The sequence below is a fragment of the Cricetulus griseus genome (assembly GCF_003668045.3).
Source record: "Cricetulus griseus strain 17A/GY chromosome 1 unlocalized genomic scaffold, alternate assembly CriGri-PICRH-1.0 chr1_0, whole genome shotgun sequence".
NCBI lineage: Eukaryota > Metazoa > Chordata > Mammalia > Rodentia > Cricetidae > Cricetulus > Cricetulus griseus.
This window is the reverse complement of record NW_023276806.1, coordinates 160,157,704-160,174,909: the sequence shown is the minus strand read 5'-3', so window position 1 is coordinate 160,174,909 and position 17,206 is coordinate 160,157,704. Positions and strand designations below refer to the sequence as shown.

Sequence of the window (17,206 nt, the reverse complement as noted above, 5' to 3'; positions counted from 1 at the left end):
CAATTTACAGGGTTTGGGGAAGTGTGTTAAAATAAATTACCCACATAATGTATTATTAAAGACCACAGCTCATTTTCCAATGATTCTTTGGCAAATTTAATTTTTACATTTAAAACTTTTTCGTGTGTTTACTTCCAAACAGTGAAACCAAAACAAATATTTTATGCCATTATAAGTCAAATGAAATGACACTGAAGAAAAAGTATAAAAAGAGAAAGGTGAGCTAGGTGTTGGTGGCACATGCCTTTAATCCCAGCACTTGGGAGAAATAGGCAGGCGGATCTCCGTGAGTTCGAGGCCAGCCTGGTCTCCAGAGGGAGTGCCAGGATAGGCTCCAAAGCTACTCAGAGAAACCCTGTCTTGAAAAACAAAAACAAAAACAATAAAAAGAGAGAAAGAGAGAAAGAGAAAGGTATAGTTTCATAGGCCACAAAGATGAAACATAAAACATAGTCTTCTATTTATTTTTGAATTTTAGAGGGAACACAGTTGAGAAGCAATTACTTTAACAGTATAACATATACAGAATTATCTTTAACCTTACCTGATGCTTTGTCTCCACACACTACACAAAGATCAAAAACCTTATTTGGCCCCTGGTCAGGAGAATTTTCTGTAAAGAGCTTTTAAAAGAAGAAAACCGTCATCGATCAGCAACAGCTTCATGCTGTCCAACAGTGGAAGAACACAAGAGTCAGAGTCACTTCTCACTTTGACTAAGAGCTATTGCTATGGATATAGCAGTTAAGCTAGTCTTCTGTCACACACAGAAAAAACAGTTCAGTGTTATACAAGGCAAAAACTATGAGTATCTTCTTCCTTGTTCCACAATAGTCACAACAATTCCATCCAGAAACCCAAATGAGCAGGCCTTGATGGCATGCCCCTTTGATCCTAGTGCTGTGAGGAGGGTGGGGAGGAAAGGTGGATCTTTGAGAATTCAAGTCTAGCCTGGTATATAGTTAGGTCCAGTCCAGCCAGGGGTATATAGTGAAACGCTCAAGAGCAAAACCAAAACACCCAAATCCAACTAGTGGTTGAGAGCACTTGCTGCTCTTGTAGAGGACACAGGTTCAGTTTCCAGCACCCATATCAGATAGTTCACAACCAATATGCATATATAGTTCCAGGGAGTGATGCCTTCCTCTGATGTCCACAAGCACCTGCAGACATGTTACACACACATATCTGCAGGTACACACATAATATATAAAGTAAATACATCTTTAAAAAAAGTTCAAGACACAAATACACAAGTATTTTTAAATGTAAGCCACTCATATACACTAATATTATTCATATATAAAATTATTCATAGAAATATGTCTAATTATTCTAAAAGTTCTAAGACTTTTCATGACATTGTCTTTGACAGTTCAGAATCTTTCCAAACGAAGTGACCTGGCAGAACATATAATAAAGCTGGCATGATGGTGCATCTTAGAGTTAAAGCAGTCTGTGCTACACAGTAAGACCCTGTGTTAAACAAATGAGCCCTGCTGCCTCCAACCTTCAAAGTGACAGCATAAAAATGCTATCAAAGTGATCAATTATAATCATGCAAATATGACTGCTATACAAAGACACCACATAATTGGCCATTACGGAGGCTAGGTGAGGTGGCCTTGGGTAAACCATTGAGCCTATTATAGTGTATAAAGAGCTCATCATTAGGTATAGCTATTAGGATGCTAGCAAGGAGTTCTAGTTTCTCCTTTCAGATTTACTTGTCAAATCTTCTGCTAGTTGCTTCCCTATAAAAGAAAACAGACATTTTTTACTGTTGTTTACCTGGAGGTGTGGCATGGAGAGGTCAGTAGTTGCAAAGAACAACTGGTTGGCACCTGCATCATCTGGGGTGGTGAGGAACACTTTTCCTGGGGTGGGGCCCTCAGGGTTTGCCAGAATGAACTGTTTGCCCTGTGTGCTATGGTCAAGTGCTGTCAGAATCTGGATTTTCTGTTCCGTCTGCTGCTCTGTAACAATCTGACACAACCATGGCACATTAATAATGGATTCAACTCAATCATGTTTGTTTGCTTTCTGAGACAGGTCTAGCTATGTGGCCAGACTGGGTTTGAACTCACAATCTACTGGCTCAGTCTCCAGAGCATCTGCTACCATACCTGATTTTTGTTTTTCTTTAATAAATCAATTCTAACCTCAAAACAAAGCTAGAAAAGCCAATTATATACCTTTTAATTGGCAACTCTCCTTGAAATGAAATTCTGATAGAAGCATGTATGAAATTTATTAAAATTACAGCTGGGTGGTGGTGGCACACGCCTTTAATCCCTGAACTTGGGAGGCAGAGGCAAGCGGATCTCTGTGAGTCCGAGACCAGCCTGGTCTACAAGGTGAGTTCCAGGACAACCAGGACTCCAAAGAGAAACCCTGTCTCAAAAAACTAAAATAAGTAAATAAACAAATAAATAATGTACAGTAAAAGCTCATTTGATTTTGATTATCACTATTTTGATGCCTTCCTTCTTTCACTCAGCAATCTCGCTCTTGCTCTCTCCCTCTCTCCCTCTCGCTCTCTCTTTTGTTTTGTTTGTTGGTTGGTGGGTTTTGTTTTTTCAAGACAGGGTTTCTCTGTGGCTCTGGAGGCTGTCCTGGAACTAGCTCTTGTAGACCAGGCTGGTCTCGAACTCACAGAGATCTATCTGCCTGCCTCTGCCTCCCGAGTGCTGGGATTAAAGGTGTGCGCCTTCACCCAGCTCACTCAGCAATTCTTACCCTGTTGGTCACACCACCTTTGGCAAACCTCTATCTACAAAAATATTTGTTTGAAGGAAGGCATCAAAATAGTGATAACCAAAATCAAATGAGCTTTTACTGTACATTATTTATTTGTTTATTTGCTTACTTATTTGTTTATTTACAGTAGCAAAATTTCAGCTATGAAGTAGCAATAAAAATAATTGTATGGTTATCTAATGTTAATTTAGCTTTTAGAAAAGATAATTAGGAACATAAAAAAAAAAAGAGAATTAGGGACATGAATGATCTGTCGATGGATTGAAACATTAAATTGAGTAAAAGGGTATTTACTACAGTGTAACAGAATTAAAAGAAAAGATAATAAAGTTGGGTCTTCTATGAAGATCAATAATTAGTCAAGCAATTCTCAGGTCTCAGGACCCCTCTACACTCTATAAATCTGGAGCCAGCTCTCATATCAAACTAGACATACATATCACAATCAATGAGATGGGAAGGACCCAGCCCAAGAGGAGGGACATGCCAAAAATGCCATTCTCACATGCAATTTTGCCAAGTTTCTCATGGGCTAGAATGACTACAGGGTAAAGCTGTATGATCTTATGGAAGAGTCCCTGGTTACAGAAGGGTATGTCTTGCTATTTCCAGACTCACAAATACATGCTCTGGCTAAGTCCCCCCAACCCCTGCCCAAGGCCAGGCCTGGAGAACTTTCATTTGCATTCATGACTGCCTGTCTGTAAACCAGAGGGCTGCTGGGACAGATCAGAAGATCCAGTGTACACCTGTAGAAGGAAGCTCCTGAGACCTCAAGCCATATTCTGGTATAAAATGAAGAAACTGGGGGTGGGAGGAAGCATAATAAAATTTCCAAGATAATTAAAAACCCTTTATTCATTTAAAAATAATTCGTATATTATTCACGAATAGAAAGTAATGTTTTATGAAAACTAGTTTATTTCTCCACTAAATATGTAATAGTAAGAGTGGTGTTGTTTTACATTTCTGTTAACTCGCAGATCTCTGTGAGCTCAAGAACAGCCTGGTCTACTTACAGAGCAGTTTCAGGACAGCCAGAGCTACACAGAGACCCTATCTTGAAAAACCAAAGAGACGGAGAGAGACAGAGACAAAGACATAGAGATGGAGAGAGCACACCAAAACATGACGAGTAGCTTTGCAAAAGTCAGCTGCAGTGTGGGATCAGGGTGTAGAGGTGGGAGAGCTTTGAAGAAACAGATATTTTGTCTTACTAAGTCGTAAACACTTTAATCTTTTTTCTTAAAATTAATCATTTTGGCCAGGCCTTGATGGCACACACCTTCTAATCCCAGCACTTAGGAGGCAGAGGCAGGCAGATCTCTGTGAGTTCAAGGCCAGCCTAGTCTACAGACTGAGTTCCAGGACAGCCTCCAAAGGCACACAGAGAAACCCTGTCTCAAAAACCAAAAAAACAAAACAAAAAATTAATCATTTTGTTCACCTCTATTTATACCTAGTCTGGCCTTGAACTTGAGATCTTCCTGCCTCTATTCTATCTCCAATAGCCTGACAAATCAATATTTTTATAAGTAATAATAACCTGAGGAAGATTTAATTTTCAGTCTCACTATCACATTACTATTATCACATGATTTACTTATATGATGTAGTTGAACTTTACCAACCCTATTGTAGTATGGTTATGATACAACTTGATTGAACTATGGGGATATTTGTTTTGTGTTTTTAACACCAACTATCCCATCCTAGTTATTATCCTATTATTAGTGTGCATGTGGGCATGACTGTGTGTGTGTGTGTATGCGCGCCGGGGTGTGCGCTCGCTCGCATGTGTATGTATGTGGAGGTCAGAGGACAACCCTGTGGAGTTGTTTCCCTTCCTGCCCCCTTTTGTGGGCCCAGGGTTTGAATTCATGTTACCAGCTTTGCTCAGAAACTACCCCTACTTGCTAAGCCATCTCAAAGGTCTAGTCCAGTTATCATTATCAGACCTTTAACCAATCACCCTATATCATACTGCAGATTTCTAAGGAGCCTGCTTATTTTTACTATTTTAAGTTTTTTACATTTATTTGTCTGGGCAAATGTGTGTAGTGTGTGTGTGTGTGCATGCACATGGGTGTACATGCACTCTATAGCATGCACGTGGAGGGAGGACTCCTTCAGGAGTTTGTTTTTTTTTTTTTTTCCTCATCACCATACAAGTTCTGGGGATGACTCTGGTCATTGGCTTAGTGGCAAGCACCTCTAACTGGATGAGCCATCTCCCTGGCCCCTGAGACTGGTTTTCATTGGGTGCTATTGTATAGCAGGGCCTGTCTCTCTTTCCTACAGTGAACAGAGGCTAAGGAAGGTCTCTAAGAAGAGGTAGTGTTTGCTTTCTGAGGCTTGCTTCTGAGGCCAGATATGCCAACTTTTTTTTTTTTTTATTTATTTGTTTGTTTTTAAGAGACAGGGTTTCTCTGTATTGATTTGAAGCTTGGCTTGGAACTCGCTCTGTAGATCAGGCTAGCCTTGAACTCACAGAGATCTGCCTGCCTCTGCCTCCTAAGGGCCAGGATTAAAGGCATGTGCCACTACTACCCTGCTGCCCCAACATTTTTAATCACTTCAAAATAACCATGTCAGACATGGTCAAAATAATTCAGACTGGAGTCAAAATTAACAGTGTCTATGGGAGTAATATGTCACAAACTTGTGGATAACACCCCCAAAACATATGCCATATCAAAGCAACTTAAGACATGGTCATTTAAGACTGGCCCCAGCTTTCCTAATCCCAAACAACGTTCTCTGATCAGATACTCTCCCACTCTAACTCTTTATTAGCTTTTCATTTATTTTTTATTGTTATAAACATTTTGTATATGTGTGTTCCACAGCACCATATACATTATAATCAAAGTACTTACCGTATTCTATTGCACTTATTTAACTACTTCTCACTGCATAGAAAAGCTATCTGAAAGCTGGGCAATCGCTCACCCTGGTACTTCCAAAACCTAAATCAGACATTTAGCACAAAGAATGAAAGTTTGGTAGTTCAGAAAATGAATTGTAAACTAGACATACCTCACCCATTTGTTGTTCAATAATTTGATGTGCAATTTCTTCTATGGTCGCCATGATCTAATTGTTAAAATATCTGCCAAAGATGAAAAAGGCCTTTTTAGAATTATACACATAATGTTTACTGAAGAATTTATATTATGGTGAAGTTATATTTTGCTTAAGATTTTCTTTAAAATAATCCAGTTAAGATAGTGGGATGTTGTAACACAAATTATATAAACTCAGAGACAGGTATCATCAGGGTTAAAGCTGAAGATGAAAAGCAAAGCAGTCAAGCCAGTAGCTCTTACCTCTACCAAGCTCAATGTCAATCGTGTCTCCACAAATCCTTAGAGGCAAATGCTCTCCATGAATTCTCCGAGGCAAATGCTCTCCCTGTCTGGAAACTAAATCTCATGTGAGACTCCTTGCTTCTTCCTTTTAACCTCCCTAGTGCTGGGATTAAAGGCGTGAGCTCTGTTATTCTTTTAGACTAATTCATTCTTGTGTCACCTCGGATGGCCTTGAACTCACAGAGACCCATCAGCCTGTCTCCTGAGATTAAAGGTGTGTGCCACCATTACCTGGACTCCTTGGCTAGCTAGTATCGCTGCTGGGAATAAAGGTGTGTATCATCATTGCCTGACCTCTATGCTCTGCATTTTGATCCCCAGTGAATTTATTAGATTAGAAACAATATGTCACCACAGGGTGTGCGAGGGACTAGACCTGTGGTTCTCAACTTTCTTAATGCTGTGACCCTTTAATACAACTCTTCATGTTGTATTGGTGACCCCAACCACAAAATTATTTCGTTGCTACTTCATAACTGTAATTTTGCTTCTGTTATGAGTCGTAATGTGAAGGGACCAGCTTCCCTTTTGGCAGCCATAACGGCTGAACATGTGCTTCTATGACCTTGTCCTAGACACTAGAAAGTCAGATGCCTGCCTCGTGACAAGGAAACAATCAGAAGTTAGTCACTAGAAAGTCAGATGCCTATCTCGTGACAAGGAACCGATTGGAAGTTGGCTGGTGGCACTATGCTTAACGACCCTGGGTGTGCTTTACAGACAAGTGCACAGCAATGACACACAGAGCATAGCAACCACCTGGGAGGGCCTATGAGCCATAACAACCAGTTGACCAATCAACACAGGGCAAACCCTCCAAGCCTGGAGGCACACCAATCCGGAGCCTGTGCATACCCCTAGACACTCCCCTTATGCTGCCCTATAAAAATCTGTACGCAGCGGCTTCGAACTGTCTTTGCTAGCCATCTGACATGGCGGGTGGATCAAAGACCCAAGCTAACATGGGGTTAGCTCGTTAAACTACAATAAAGCCTCAAGCAATTTGCATCAAGCTTTCGCCTCCACTCTGTGATTGGGGTGGCGGCGGTCCTGGGCTAAGATTCTGGAAGCCTGGGCTTTCCGAGGGTCTTAAGTATCTGATATTCAGGATACCTGATATGCAACCCCCATGAAAGAGTCGTTTAACCGCCCTGCCCCCAAAGGGTTGTGACCCACAGGCTGAGAACCACCGGATTGGACAAAACAAGATTGGCTGTATACTAGCAATGTTGAACACATTGTCAGCTGATGAGGGTGCGTGCTGGGGGTTCAGGTAACTATTCTGTTTTTTTTTTTTATAATTTATTTAACCTTTATTTTATGTGCATTGGGGTGAAGATATCAGACCCTCTGGAACTAGAGTAACAGACAGTTGTAAGCTGCCATGTGGGTGCTGGGAATTAAACCTGGGTCCTCTGGAAGAACAGTCAGTGCTCTTAACTGCTGAGCCATCTCTCAAGCCCTACTATTCTGTTTTTGTATACTCAGACATATCTGTTTTAGCCGGGTGTTGGTGGCACACGCCTTTAATCCCAGCACTCGGGAGGCAGAGGCAGGCGGATCTCTGTGAGTTCAAGGCCAGCCTGGTCTCCAGAGCAAGTGCCAGGATAGGCTCCAAAGCTACACAGAGAAACCCTGTGTGGGGGGGGGGGAGATGGGGGACAACGATCAATGACATATGTTTTAAAAAGCTGCTCTATCTGTGTGGGTGGATAAAGTGTCTCCTATAAGTCACATGCTATTATATGGAAATCCCAGTGCCTGGAGTAAGCTGCTTCCTGTGAGCTATTAGTCAGGAAGGTCTCTGAAGCCCACAGACATTACAGGCAATTGCCACTACTGTTGGTTGTCCATGGGAACTGGATGGCAAGACCCCACTGCTGAAGACACCAGACTGGTTACAGGACACAAGAGAAATCAGGCTGGAACTGGGCTGGAAGCTTCTTCCCTGCTTGAAGGTGCTTGAAGGTATTGTGCAGGCTGCTGGGGGATTATGACCTATAATCTTACTTAGGTATAGACTTTGCAATGTGACATTCCTGACCTGATCATTAAAATGCCTCCCTCCCCATAATGATAAGTCTTTCTTCTGAAGCCACCCGAGTTCCACCTGCCACTGCGTTAGGGCCCCAAATAATACACAGAAAGTTATATTAGGTTACAATGCTGTTGGCCAATTGGCTAGGATTTCTCATCTGCTAACTCAGTAGTAATTATCAACCATAATCATAAGACTTATGGAGGACGCCTTCTGCTGGCATCCTCTTCCAAAGTCACATGGGGACTGCAGAGCAGACAGCAGGAGGAAGAGAGAAAGCCACAACTTACTTCTTGCCCTTGCTTATATATGAGGCTACCTGCTGTGTCGCTTCCTGCCTGTATCACAAGACTTCCTTTTACATTTCCCAGAATCCTCTTTGACTCCTAGTCCTGCCTAACTTGCTGCCTCATTGATCAAACAGTGCTTTATTCAACAACCATTAGGATAAACATACACAGAAGAACCTCCCCCAATTGCCCCAAGTGGGACACACAACAGTGGTAAGTCTGTTATGGCAATAAGCAACTGCTCTCTGCTATGACTTGAGGCCTGCTTCTTCACAGGAGGGAATCCATTTTTAGTACTGCAAACACTGTGCAAAGCCCATGGCTGGAAGGCCCAGGCTATAACAAATAACATATAGAGACAGCTAGAACACTGCCAACATTCTAGTCCCCTGAACAAAGCTGTTTACATTCCTTTGTGTCACTGAGTTGTCTTTCTTTTTTGGGGTGGATTCGAGACAGGGTTTCTCTGTGTAACAGCCCTAGCTGTCCTGGAACTAGCACTGTAGACCAGGCTTGCCACAAACTCAGAGACCCACCTGCCTCTGCCTCTTGAGTGCTGAGATTAAAGGCGTGCGTCACCACTGCCCTTCAATGTCTTTCTAAATCATAACTCCTCTATCTTCATGTAAACATGATTAAACTGGAGAGAATTCCATAGTAGAATGCTTGCCTAGAATGCCAGAAGAGGCCTGAGCTCAACTCCCAGAAACACAAAGCAGCAAGCATACAAAACAAGAACAACTCTCTCTTTGAAGTTGAGTTTCTAATGACTTTATCATTGTCTTTTGGTAACTTCTGTTTCAATACCGCCACCTACTGAAGTTTACACTAAGTGTTGTTCCTTTCATGTCCTTGAGGACAGCCAAATCACAACCATCTTGTCTTCAAGTATCTTGCCCTCAAAGTCCAATAAGACTCATCTAATTGCAACTTCGAATTTTTTAACAAAGTATTATTTGTGTGTGACTGTGTGCATGCTCATATGCATGTGTGGAGCCAGAAGAGGGCATGCGTGCGTGCCCTCCACCATCACCCTGTCTATTCCTTTGAAGAGGGGTCTCTCCTTGAAGCTGCAGCTCACGTTTTCTTGGCTAAGCTAAAGGGCAGCAAGTCCTAGTAATGCCCACGTCTCTGCCTGCAAGCCATCTCTCCAGGCTCCACTTTAGTATTTTGCAAAAGATCAAACGAACAGATTTACTATCACCTATCTTCTCAATATTCATCACAGCCTGGCTTTTACCTATGGAATTTGGGCTGTCGTTTGCCAAACTCTACATTATAGCTGCACAGAACCCTAAGTCTTGCAGTTTTACCATGCTCCCCCATCCTTGATAATGGCTTTTCTCTTCACTCTGAATGTCACACAATCATTGATCAATATATGTGCTCAGGACTGCATAGAAAAATGAGACAAAACAGGCATTTTTCTTCTTTAAATTTTTAATTTTTTAAATTATGTGCACATATGTAGATTTGTACATGGGAATGAAGATGTCAGGGGAGGCCAGAAGGCATCACATACAATGAAGATGGAGTTACAGGCAGCATTGATTGGCCCAATGAGGGTACTGGGAATTGGAACTTGGGTCCCCTGGGAAAGCAGCCAGTACTCTTAACTGCTGAGCCATCTTTCCAGACTTATTTTTAAAAGTAGGGTCCCAGGTAGCCCTGGTTGGCTTTGAACTTGCTATGTAGCTGAGGATGACTGTGAACTCCTAACCCTCCTGCTTTTACCTAAGTACTGGGATTACAGGCAACTGCCAACATATTCTTCAGACTGTTGATGGCTTAATCTATTCTACCTTCCCAGAGAAGTAATTTGCCACTGTACAGCAAAAATGTTAAATTGTTTACTTTCCACACTTGAGGCTGAGTCAGAGTTTCAAGTTCATGGTCAGCCTGTTACAGAGTGCTAGAATTTAGAGTTGTAATCCCCATTGTAATAGCTACTAAAGCACAGTTTATTGTACACTATCCTTATTGTTAATTTGAGGTGGCTTTTTCAGAAATAAGACCAGCAACACCATCTATCTCTCTGAGAAGTTAAAGAGTCCATGTAAGTGAAAATATACCCATGGCTGATGGTCTTTAGCAGGCAATAAGTTTCCACTTGTTAGCAGAATGAACCCAATGCTAAGTGAGGGAAAGGGCCCAGAGGAACACAGCTAAAGGAAAATTTAGCAAAATCTTATAGAAGAGATAACTAAATTAGTCAATTGAAGGGTTCTGTACTTTTATTAGCCTGAGATAGAAAACAGGAGAATGAGGGCTGGAGAGAAGACTCAGTGGTTAAGAGCTACAGCTGCTTTTCCAGAGGTCCTGGGTTTGATTCCCAGCACCCAGCTCGTGGCTCACAATTGTATGTAACCCCAGTTGCATGGGATCCAACACCCTCTTCTGTCTGTGTAGTCACAAAGCATGAACATGCAACACAGATATACATGCAGGCAAAATACCCACACAGACTAAATAAAATTAAATTTCAAAAGCCTTGATTTCTCACACAATCCCCTTGACCTCCTCTCTTCATCCTTTCATAGAAATGGTTGAATTAATAAAAAGCCCTCAGTTTCTTAAACTATGGGTCTCTATGCCACACAAGGTCATTTACTGGTCACCACAGGAGTTACCACAAAGCTGGTAACTGTAAGATTTTTAAATGTGTAATGGCCAAAAAACTAACTCAAAATCAAATACACAGTAAACCCAAGGTATTGCTGGCAGCATAGGTCCACCCGAGTTGTATGGAGCTACATCACTGAGGCCTTTGTTTTGAACACAGAACGTGTGCATTTTGTACTGTACATGTTTTCTTGACGAACTCTGCCCCAAACACCTCAGCTCAGAATTCTGGATGCTTTGAAGTTTCTTTCCCTGAAACAAACTTTTCTGTTCCTATAGGAACATAACAGTTTAATTACGTAAAACAATTATGTAATTATTCATAATTATTATAAAAAAACATTTCCTACCATCTTTCTTCAGCATCTAATTATCAAATTAGTTGTGTGGTAGTTTGTAGGAGAATGGCCCCATAGGCTCTTATGTTTGAATACTTTGTTTCCAGTTGGTGGAATCATTTAGATCAGCAGATATGGCCTTGCTGGAAGAGCTGTGTCCCTGGGGTGGGTTTTGAGGTTTCAAAAGCCCTTGCAATCTCCAGTTAGTCCTGAAGCGTGCACACTCTCTCTGCCTTCTGCTTGCTGTCTCAACATGTAAACTCTGTTTCTGCCCCAGCACCATGCCATCAGGAAGTCATGAACTTTAGCTCTCTGGAACCAAGAACCCCCAAATTAAAAGCTGTTTTTGTTTTTCAAGACAGGGTTTCTCTGTGTACTCTTGGCTGTTCTGGAACTCATTCTATAGACCAGGCTGGCCAAGATCCCCCTACCTTTGCCTCCTGAGTGCTAGGATTAAAGGCATGAGCCACCACTGCCTAGCTAAATGAATTCTTTCATAAATTGCCTTGGTCATGGAGGTTTGTCACAGCAATAGAAAAATAAGACAAATACACTTTTGGATTGTATGAATTATAGCATGATTTTTAAAAACTGCTATTGTGAGGTCTAGAGAGATGGCTCAGCAGTTACCAGCACGTATTGTTCTTGCCGCAGACCAGGATCCCCAGCACCCTGTCAGGTAACTCACAACTACCTATAACTCTAGCTCCAGAGATCTGACACCTTCTTCTGGTCTCCATGGACACTTACACTATGTGCACTCACCCCAACACATACACATAATTAATGAATTTTTCATTAAAAATAATTATATATGTACACACACACACACACACACACACACAGGTTTATTGGTTTTTCAAGACAGAGCTTCTCTGTGTATAGCCCTGGCTGTTTTGGAACTCAATTTGTAGACCAGGCTGGTATCAACCTCAAAGATCCCCTTGCCTCTGCTTCCTGAGTGTTGGAATTGAAAGCCTGCACTACCATGCTCTGCTAATACAATATATTTTGATCAAGTTTTTCCCCTCTCCCAATTCTTCCCCACCTCCGTTTTTATTTTATCTTTAGATTTTTTTATTATTTGTATTATTTTGGTTTTTTGAGACAAGATTTCTCTTCGTAACCCTGGCTGTCCTGGAACTCACTCGGTAGACCAAGCTGATTTCAAACTAAGAGATCCACCTGCGATGCCTCCCAAGTGTGGACCACCACCGCACAGTTATAAACAGCATTTTAAAATTTAACCACAAGTACAAATTCATAAACTAAAGCTAGCATTTACTTTAAAAATTATAAGCACTATTCATTTGTATTTTAGGACACACGTGTTTTTTAGTTACAGATAATTGTCTAACTCTTCCCAGCCAGTTGTAGAATACCCAAATTGACAAGAAAAAAGTCAAATGTTTGCAATATAGATTTATTTCTAATAATCATGAAGATATGAAAAATAAACACCCCCAGATTGATTTTTAATGAAAACTTGGCTGCAGACAAGAAAGTAGCCAAGTTGACACTTGAATAAAAATATGCAACACTACAATAAACCAAAAGAGTAAATTAAATGTTCCTTGTATTCTTCAGATAAAGGGAGAAAAAAGCTCTGAGAAGTTGTTACTGTCAGTGAAAAGCACTTATTTGTATCCTACAAAGACTCTCACTAACTTGTAAAAACTCTGTGTGTTACATATACAGTGGGAATGTGTTATCATTAAAATGTTAGCAGTGGTTCCCATAAAGAGGTTTCATTCCTCAGGGCCTCTAAGAGAACAGGGCTAGTGATGAAATTCACGATTTCTTTACTGAAAGGTGCTCTTTCCAACAGAATTTCCAGAATTAATGTGACCAATGCCAGCAGCTTATTACCAGGTTTAAGGGAAGTCAAAGTTTGTAATTCAGCTAGATGACACAACCAGTATTCCTTACACCGGATAGTAGATTAGATAGTTTAAGATAAGTTTAGGGCTGGGCAGTGGTGGCTCACGTTTTTAATCCCAGCACTATGGAGGCAGAGGCAGGTGGATCTCTGGCCTACCAGCCTCCAAAGCCACAGAGAAACCCTGACTCGAAAAACAAAAAAACCAAAAGATATGTTTAGGAAGGTAGCATATTGGAAAACTGTTTTGTTGCCCCGTGGAAGGGCATACAAGCTGGGAAAACAGTGATCTTAACACCAATGAAATTTTTTTTTTCTCTCAAATGAAGGGTAATGGCTAAAAAGATCTCGTTAAGTTTTTGCATAGAAGCTGCTGGAGAAACTGTAGGGGAGCATGTTGACTCGTAGCATATGTTAAGGTTTGCAGAGACAAACAAACGTACTTTTTACTTGCTAAATGATCCACCAGGAGGCACCTGTAGCCAAAAGGCACGGAGTTGGTGTGCTTGGCAGTACTGTTGAGAACTGTGCTCTTGTCTTTGTTTCCAATACTGGCACATGGGATCTGCTTACAGAGCTTTGAAGCGTGCAAAGACGGCTCTCAAAATGGTCAAGGTCAAAGGTCAATGAAATTGAACAATAAAGTTATGTCTTTGATGGAGCATAAGCTTCATTTTTTTCATAATGATTTATGGCTCTCAAGACATTTGCCAGATTATTTTTAAATTCAATTATTTAAAAATGTTGCTTCAAGGAAGTAACTGAAATATATTTATGTTAAAAGATAAAATCCAAAGTTTTACTAGAAAAGCTAACATGAAAACAACAGGGTAAAAACTGGCTCTTTTGAGACATTTACATAGAGATGATTTTATAAATAAAAACAACCTCCTCAGGCAGGAAAGATGTCCTTCAAAAGGCCTAAAATCAGTTCCTCCACCCACCTAGTTCCAGGAGATCTGACAACTCTTCTGGCCCCTGAGAGCACTACACACCCTCCACACAGATATGCAGGCAAAACACCCATACATATAAATTAATTCTTTTCTGAAAATCTAATGGATCTTCCCCTCCCCAGAAAATCGAAAGTTCATATTCCTTCATACTCCAATATTAAATGTCAACAGGTTTACAAAGCACGATGTAAGTCCAAGGGATTCCCTACGTAGGAGTCACTAAGATAACATTTTAGCAGTTTATCACGATGAACAGAAACCATGGAAAGCAACATCCTCAATACCCTATTTCAATCTCCTACTTTATCTCTGAGACCTGGTTCAAATTCCATTTTACACACTATTTCTGAATGATCCAGTGTACAAGAAGAGTTGAGTGGGACTCAAGCAAACGTCTGTTAATTCTTAAAATTTTTGAACAGAGTCCCATTTTTCTAGAAATGGGAGAGAGAGAGAGAGAGAGAGAGAGAGAGAGAGAGAGAGAGAGAGAGAGAGAATTGATTGTGAGAGCACAGACGGTCTTCTACTTATTGTATAATGTTTGCCTTGGCTATCACTGGGATAGGAATTACACACTTCATCACACCACAGTAGCTATTTAGGGTTTGTTGCCATGGATTTGTCCCCTTCAAAATCTTTCAACTGTGTCACACAGAATGATGAAACCAGTTACATTTATTGGCACCACGTGTTTCTGTTTTGTTTTGGTAACAGACATACTTATCTTCATTAATGACAATGAAAATAACACGAAAACAGCTTTGAAACAAGAGTTAGGAGTTTGAAACCAGACTGAGGAAGCAGTACAGAATGAGCCGGACACATGAACTTTGGTTACCACCACCCTTCCACCACAGACCTCTGGAATGACCGCCAATGGAAAAATTACATTGTATCCAAAGGTTCAAGATGCACAGTCAAAGGTTACTGGACATATTGATACTAAGGACATGCTACCTTTCCTTTATCTTCTACAGGTCTTCTGGGGTTTGGATACATAGCTTCTAAACCAGTCTGGCCTAGAACTCCAGGCGATCTTTAGCCTGGATCCTAACCTCCAGGGGACTGGGATTACAGGGTGCTTCCCCAGCCTGGCTCCTCCTGTGGGTCGCCCAGCATGTTAGTCCAGCGTGCTCGTCATCAATAGTAAATGGTCCACAATAAATTTCCACGTTTCTCACCTTCCTGGAATCTTCTCTCATTTACTTGGATTTTTATCCCCCAAACTTACAATTCCTAAAGCACTCTCCCAAAACGATTTTCATCTTTGCAGTTTGAATAGAACAGATCAATAATGTCTTTCTAAATTCACCAAAGTGGACACATAAAGTTTTAAAAACAATTACCCAACTGGGTAAACAAGCAGACACTGTGTAAAACAACAACAACAAAAAACAAACAAAACAAAACCCCTCCTTCAATGTCTGAAGCATACTTTTAACTTTCAGGGGGTGGGGAAAGCCCTAAAACGATTTAACTTCAAGTTTTTTTTTTTTTTTTTTTTTTTTTTTGCTTGTCCTTTCCAACTCAGGCTGACCTGCTTACTGAAGGCTAAGGGACAACCTGCCAATATCTGCCCTTCATGAGATGCCACCTGCAGGAATTGGAGACAGGACTCTTAACAAAAGGGCTACCGGGAGCTGGGATGAGCCCAGTGCATGGGCCACCTCTCCTCCTAGATACAATCGCCACGGTTGCACGTTCCCTCGGTGGAAGAAGAATCAAGTGTGGGCGGAGGGCGACACCCCGTAGCCCCGGGGTCCGCGGCCCGCCGCTCCCTGCCCAGCACCCACCACGCGCGCAGCCCCGGGGCGGAGGAAGCAGCGCCCAGACGGAAGCGTTCCCCGAGGGTGAAAGGTCACCGTCCCCGCCCGGGCTCCCGCAGCTTCGGGCGGACCGCTACCTCCCGGCACTCGGGGAACCGGGCGCTCGGACACTCGGGCGCTCGGGCCCCCGGGCCGCGACGCTTGGCGGTTGGGCCGTCCCGCACTCGACTTACCCTTCCCGCCGCGGCGGCCGCTGGGCTGGAGAGAGCTGACGCGAGGGTAGCCGAGGCCAAGGGGACAAGGGGAGCTTTCTGGGTTTGTGGATTTGGGGGTGGGGGTCAGAGTTCGTGACCCCTCCCTCGGCTCGGCGGTGCGCGGTGCGCTCGGCGCCTGCGCGTTAGCGCGGTGGCGAAGCGGCCAGCGGCGGTGACGTTCCCTGGGTGAAGCCGAAGGCCCCGGAGTCCAGCGGCGGTTCTGGAAGTCGATTGCCCCCTGCAGGTGCGGAGGGAGACCGCCGCCTCCGCCGCCGCGTGTCGGTCAGATGTCCTGCGAGTTGAGCATCAAGTTCTTAGACCTGCAACTTGCGCCGGGGCCTCCGAGGGCACTTGCAGTCAGTGTGCACATACCCAAACATGCATAATCAGAAATCAACGACAACCGAGGGCTGGGTGATGACTCGATGGTTAAGAGTACTTGTTGCTCCTCCAGAGATCTCGGTTTGATTCCCAGTACCCACAGGACCGACCGGTCAGAACCTTCTGTAACTCCGGTTCCATTGGATTTGGTGCCCCCTTCTGGTGCACCAACATACGTCCAGGCCCAACACCCTACACATAAAGTAAAAATCTTAAAAAAAAGAAATTCGAAAGTCTTTTGAAACCCGACCTGTTGGAAACCCAGACTTGATTTTTAACACGTGGTCCTCCCACCTTCCTCTCCAGTGCTGTAGGATTTTTTTTTTTTAAAGTTTTATTGATTTGGGTGTTTTACCTGAACCTTACGCCTGTGCATCCATCACAAGTGTGCCTGGTGCTGGTGGAGGCCATCAAATCCTCTGGATCTGAAGTTACAGATAGTTGTGAGTGGCCACATGGGTACTGGGAATTGCCAGTGCTCTTAATTGTTGAGCCATCTCTCCAGCCCCTTAAAGGAAGTTTTGAGTAACAGTAAACAACCTAATCAGTTT

General features: G+C 42.4%; 1 protein-coding gene and 1 long non-coding RNA gene across 3 annotated transcripts in view; one reads left to right on the top strand and one right to left on the bottom strand.

Moving 5' to 3' along the window:
• The window catches only part of Nr2c1 (nuclear receptor subfamily 2 group C member 1), a 56,101-nt gene extending 39,376 nt beyond the window's left edge, over window positions 1–16,725 (bottom strand). Inside the window, exons 1-4 of one of the 2 annotated variants that reach the window (XM_027392648.2) lie at window positions 16,254–16,725; window positions 5,800–5,872; window positions 1,792–1,986; window positions 545–623 (exon numbers count right to left, since the gene is read on the bottom strand). In XM_027392648.2, coding sequence (XP_027248449.1) covers window positions 545–623; window positions 1,792–1,986; window positions 5,800–5,853 — 328 coding nt within the window. In that variant the 5' untranslated portion in view covers window positions 5,854–5,872; window positions 16,254–16,725. Of the gene's footprint in view, window positions 1–544; window positions 624–1,791; window positions 1,987–5,799; window positions 5,873–6,089; window positions 6,232–16,253 lie in introns of those variants that run through there. The other variant, XM_027392649.2, reaches the window with a different exon arrangement.
• LOC118239477 lies at window positions 7,160–16,257 on the top strand. The gene is made up of 3 exons (XR_004771720.1): window positions 7,160–7,404; window positions 14,969–15,177; window positions 15,786–16,257. It is a non-coding gene; the product is annotated as an uncharacterized LOC118239477 (long non-coding RNA).
• Window positions 16,726–17,206: the final 481 nt, after the last annotated feature.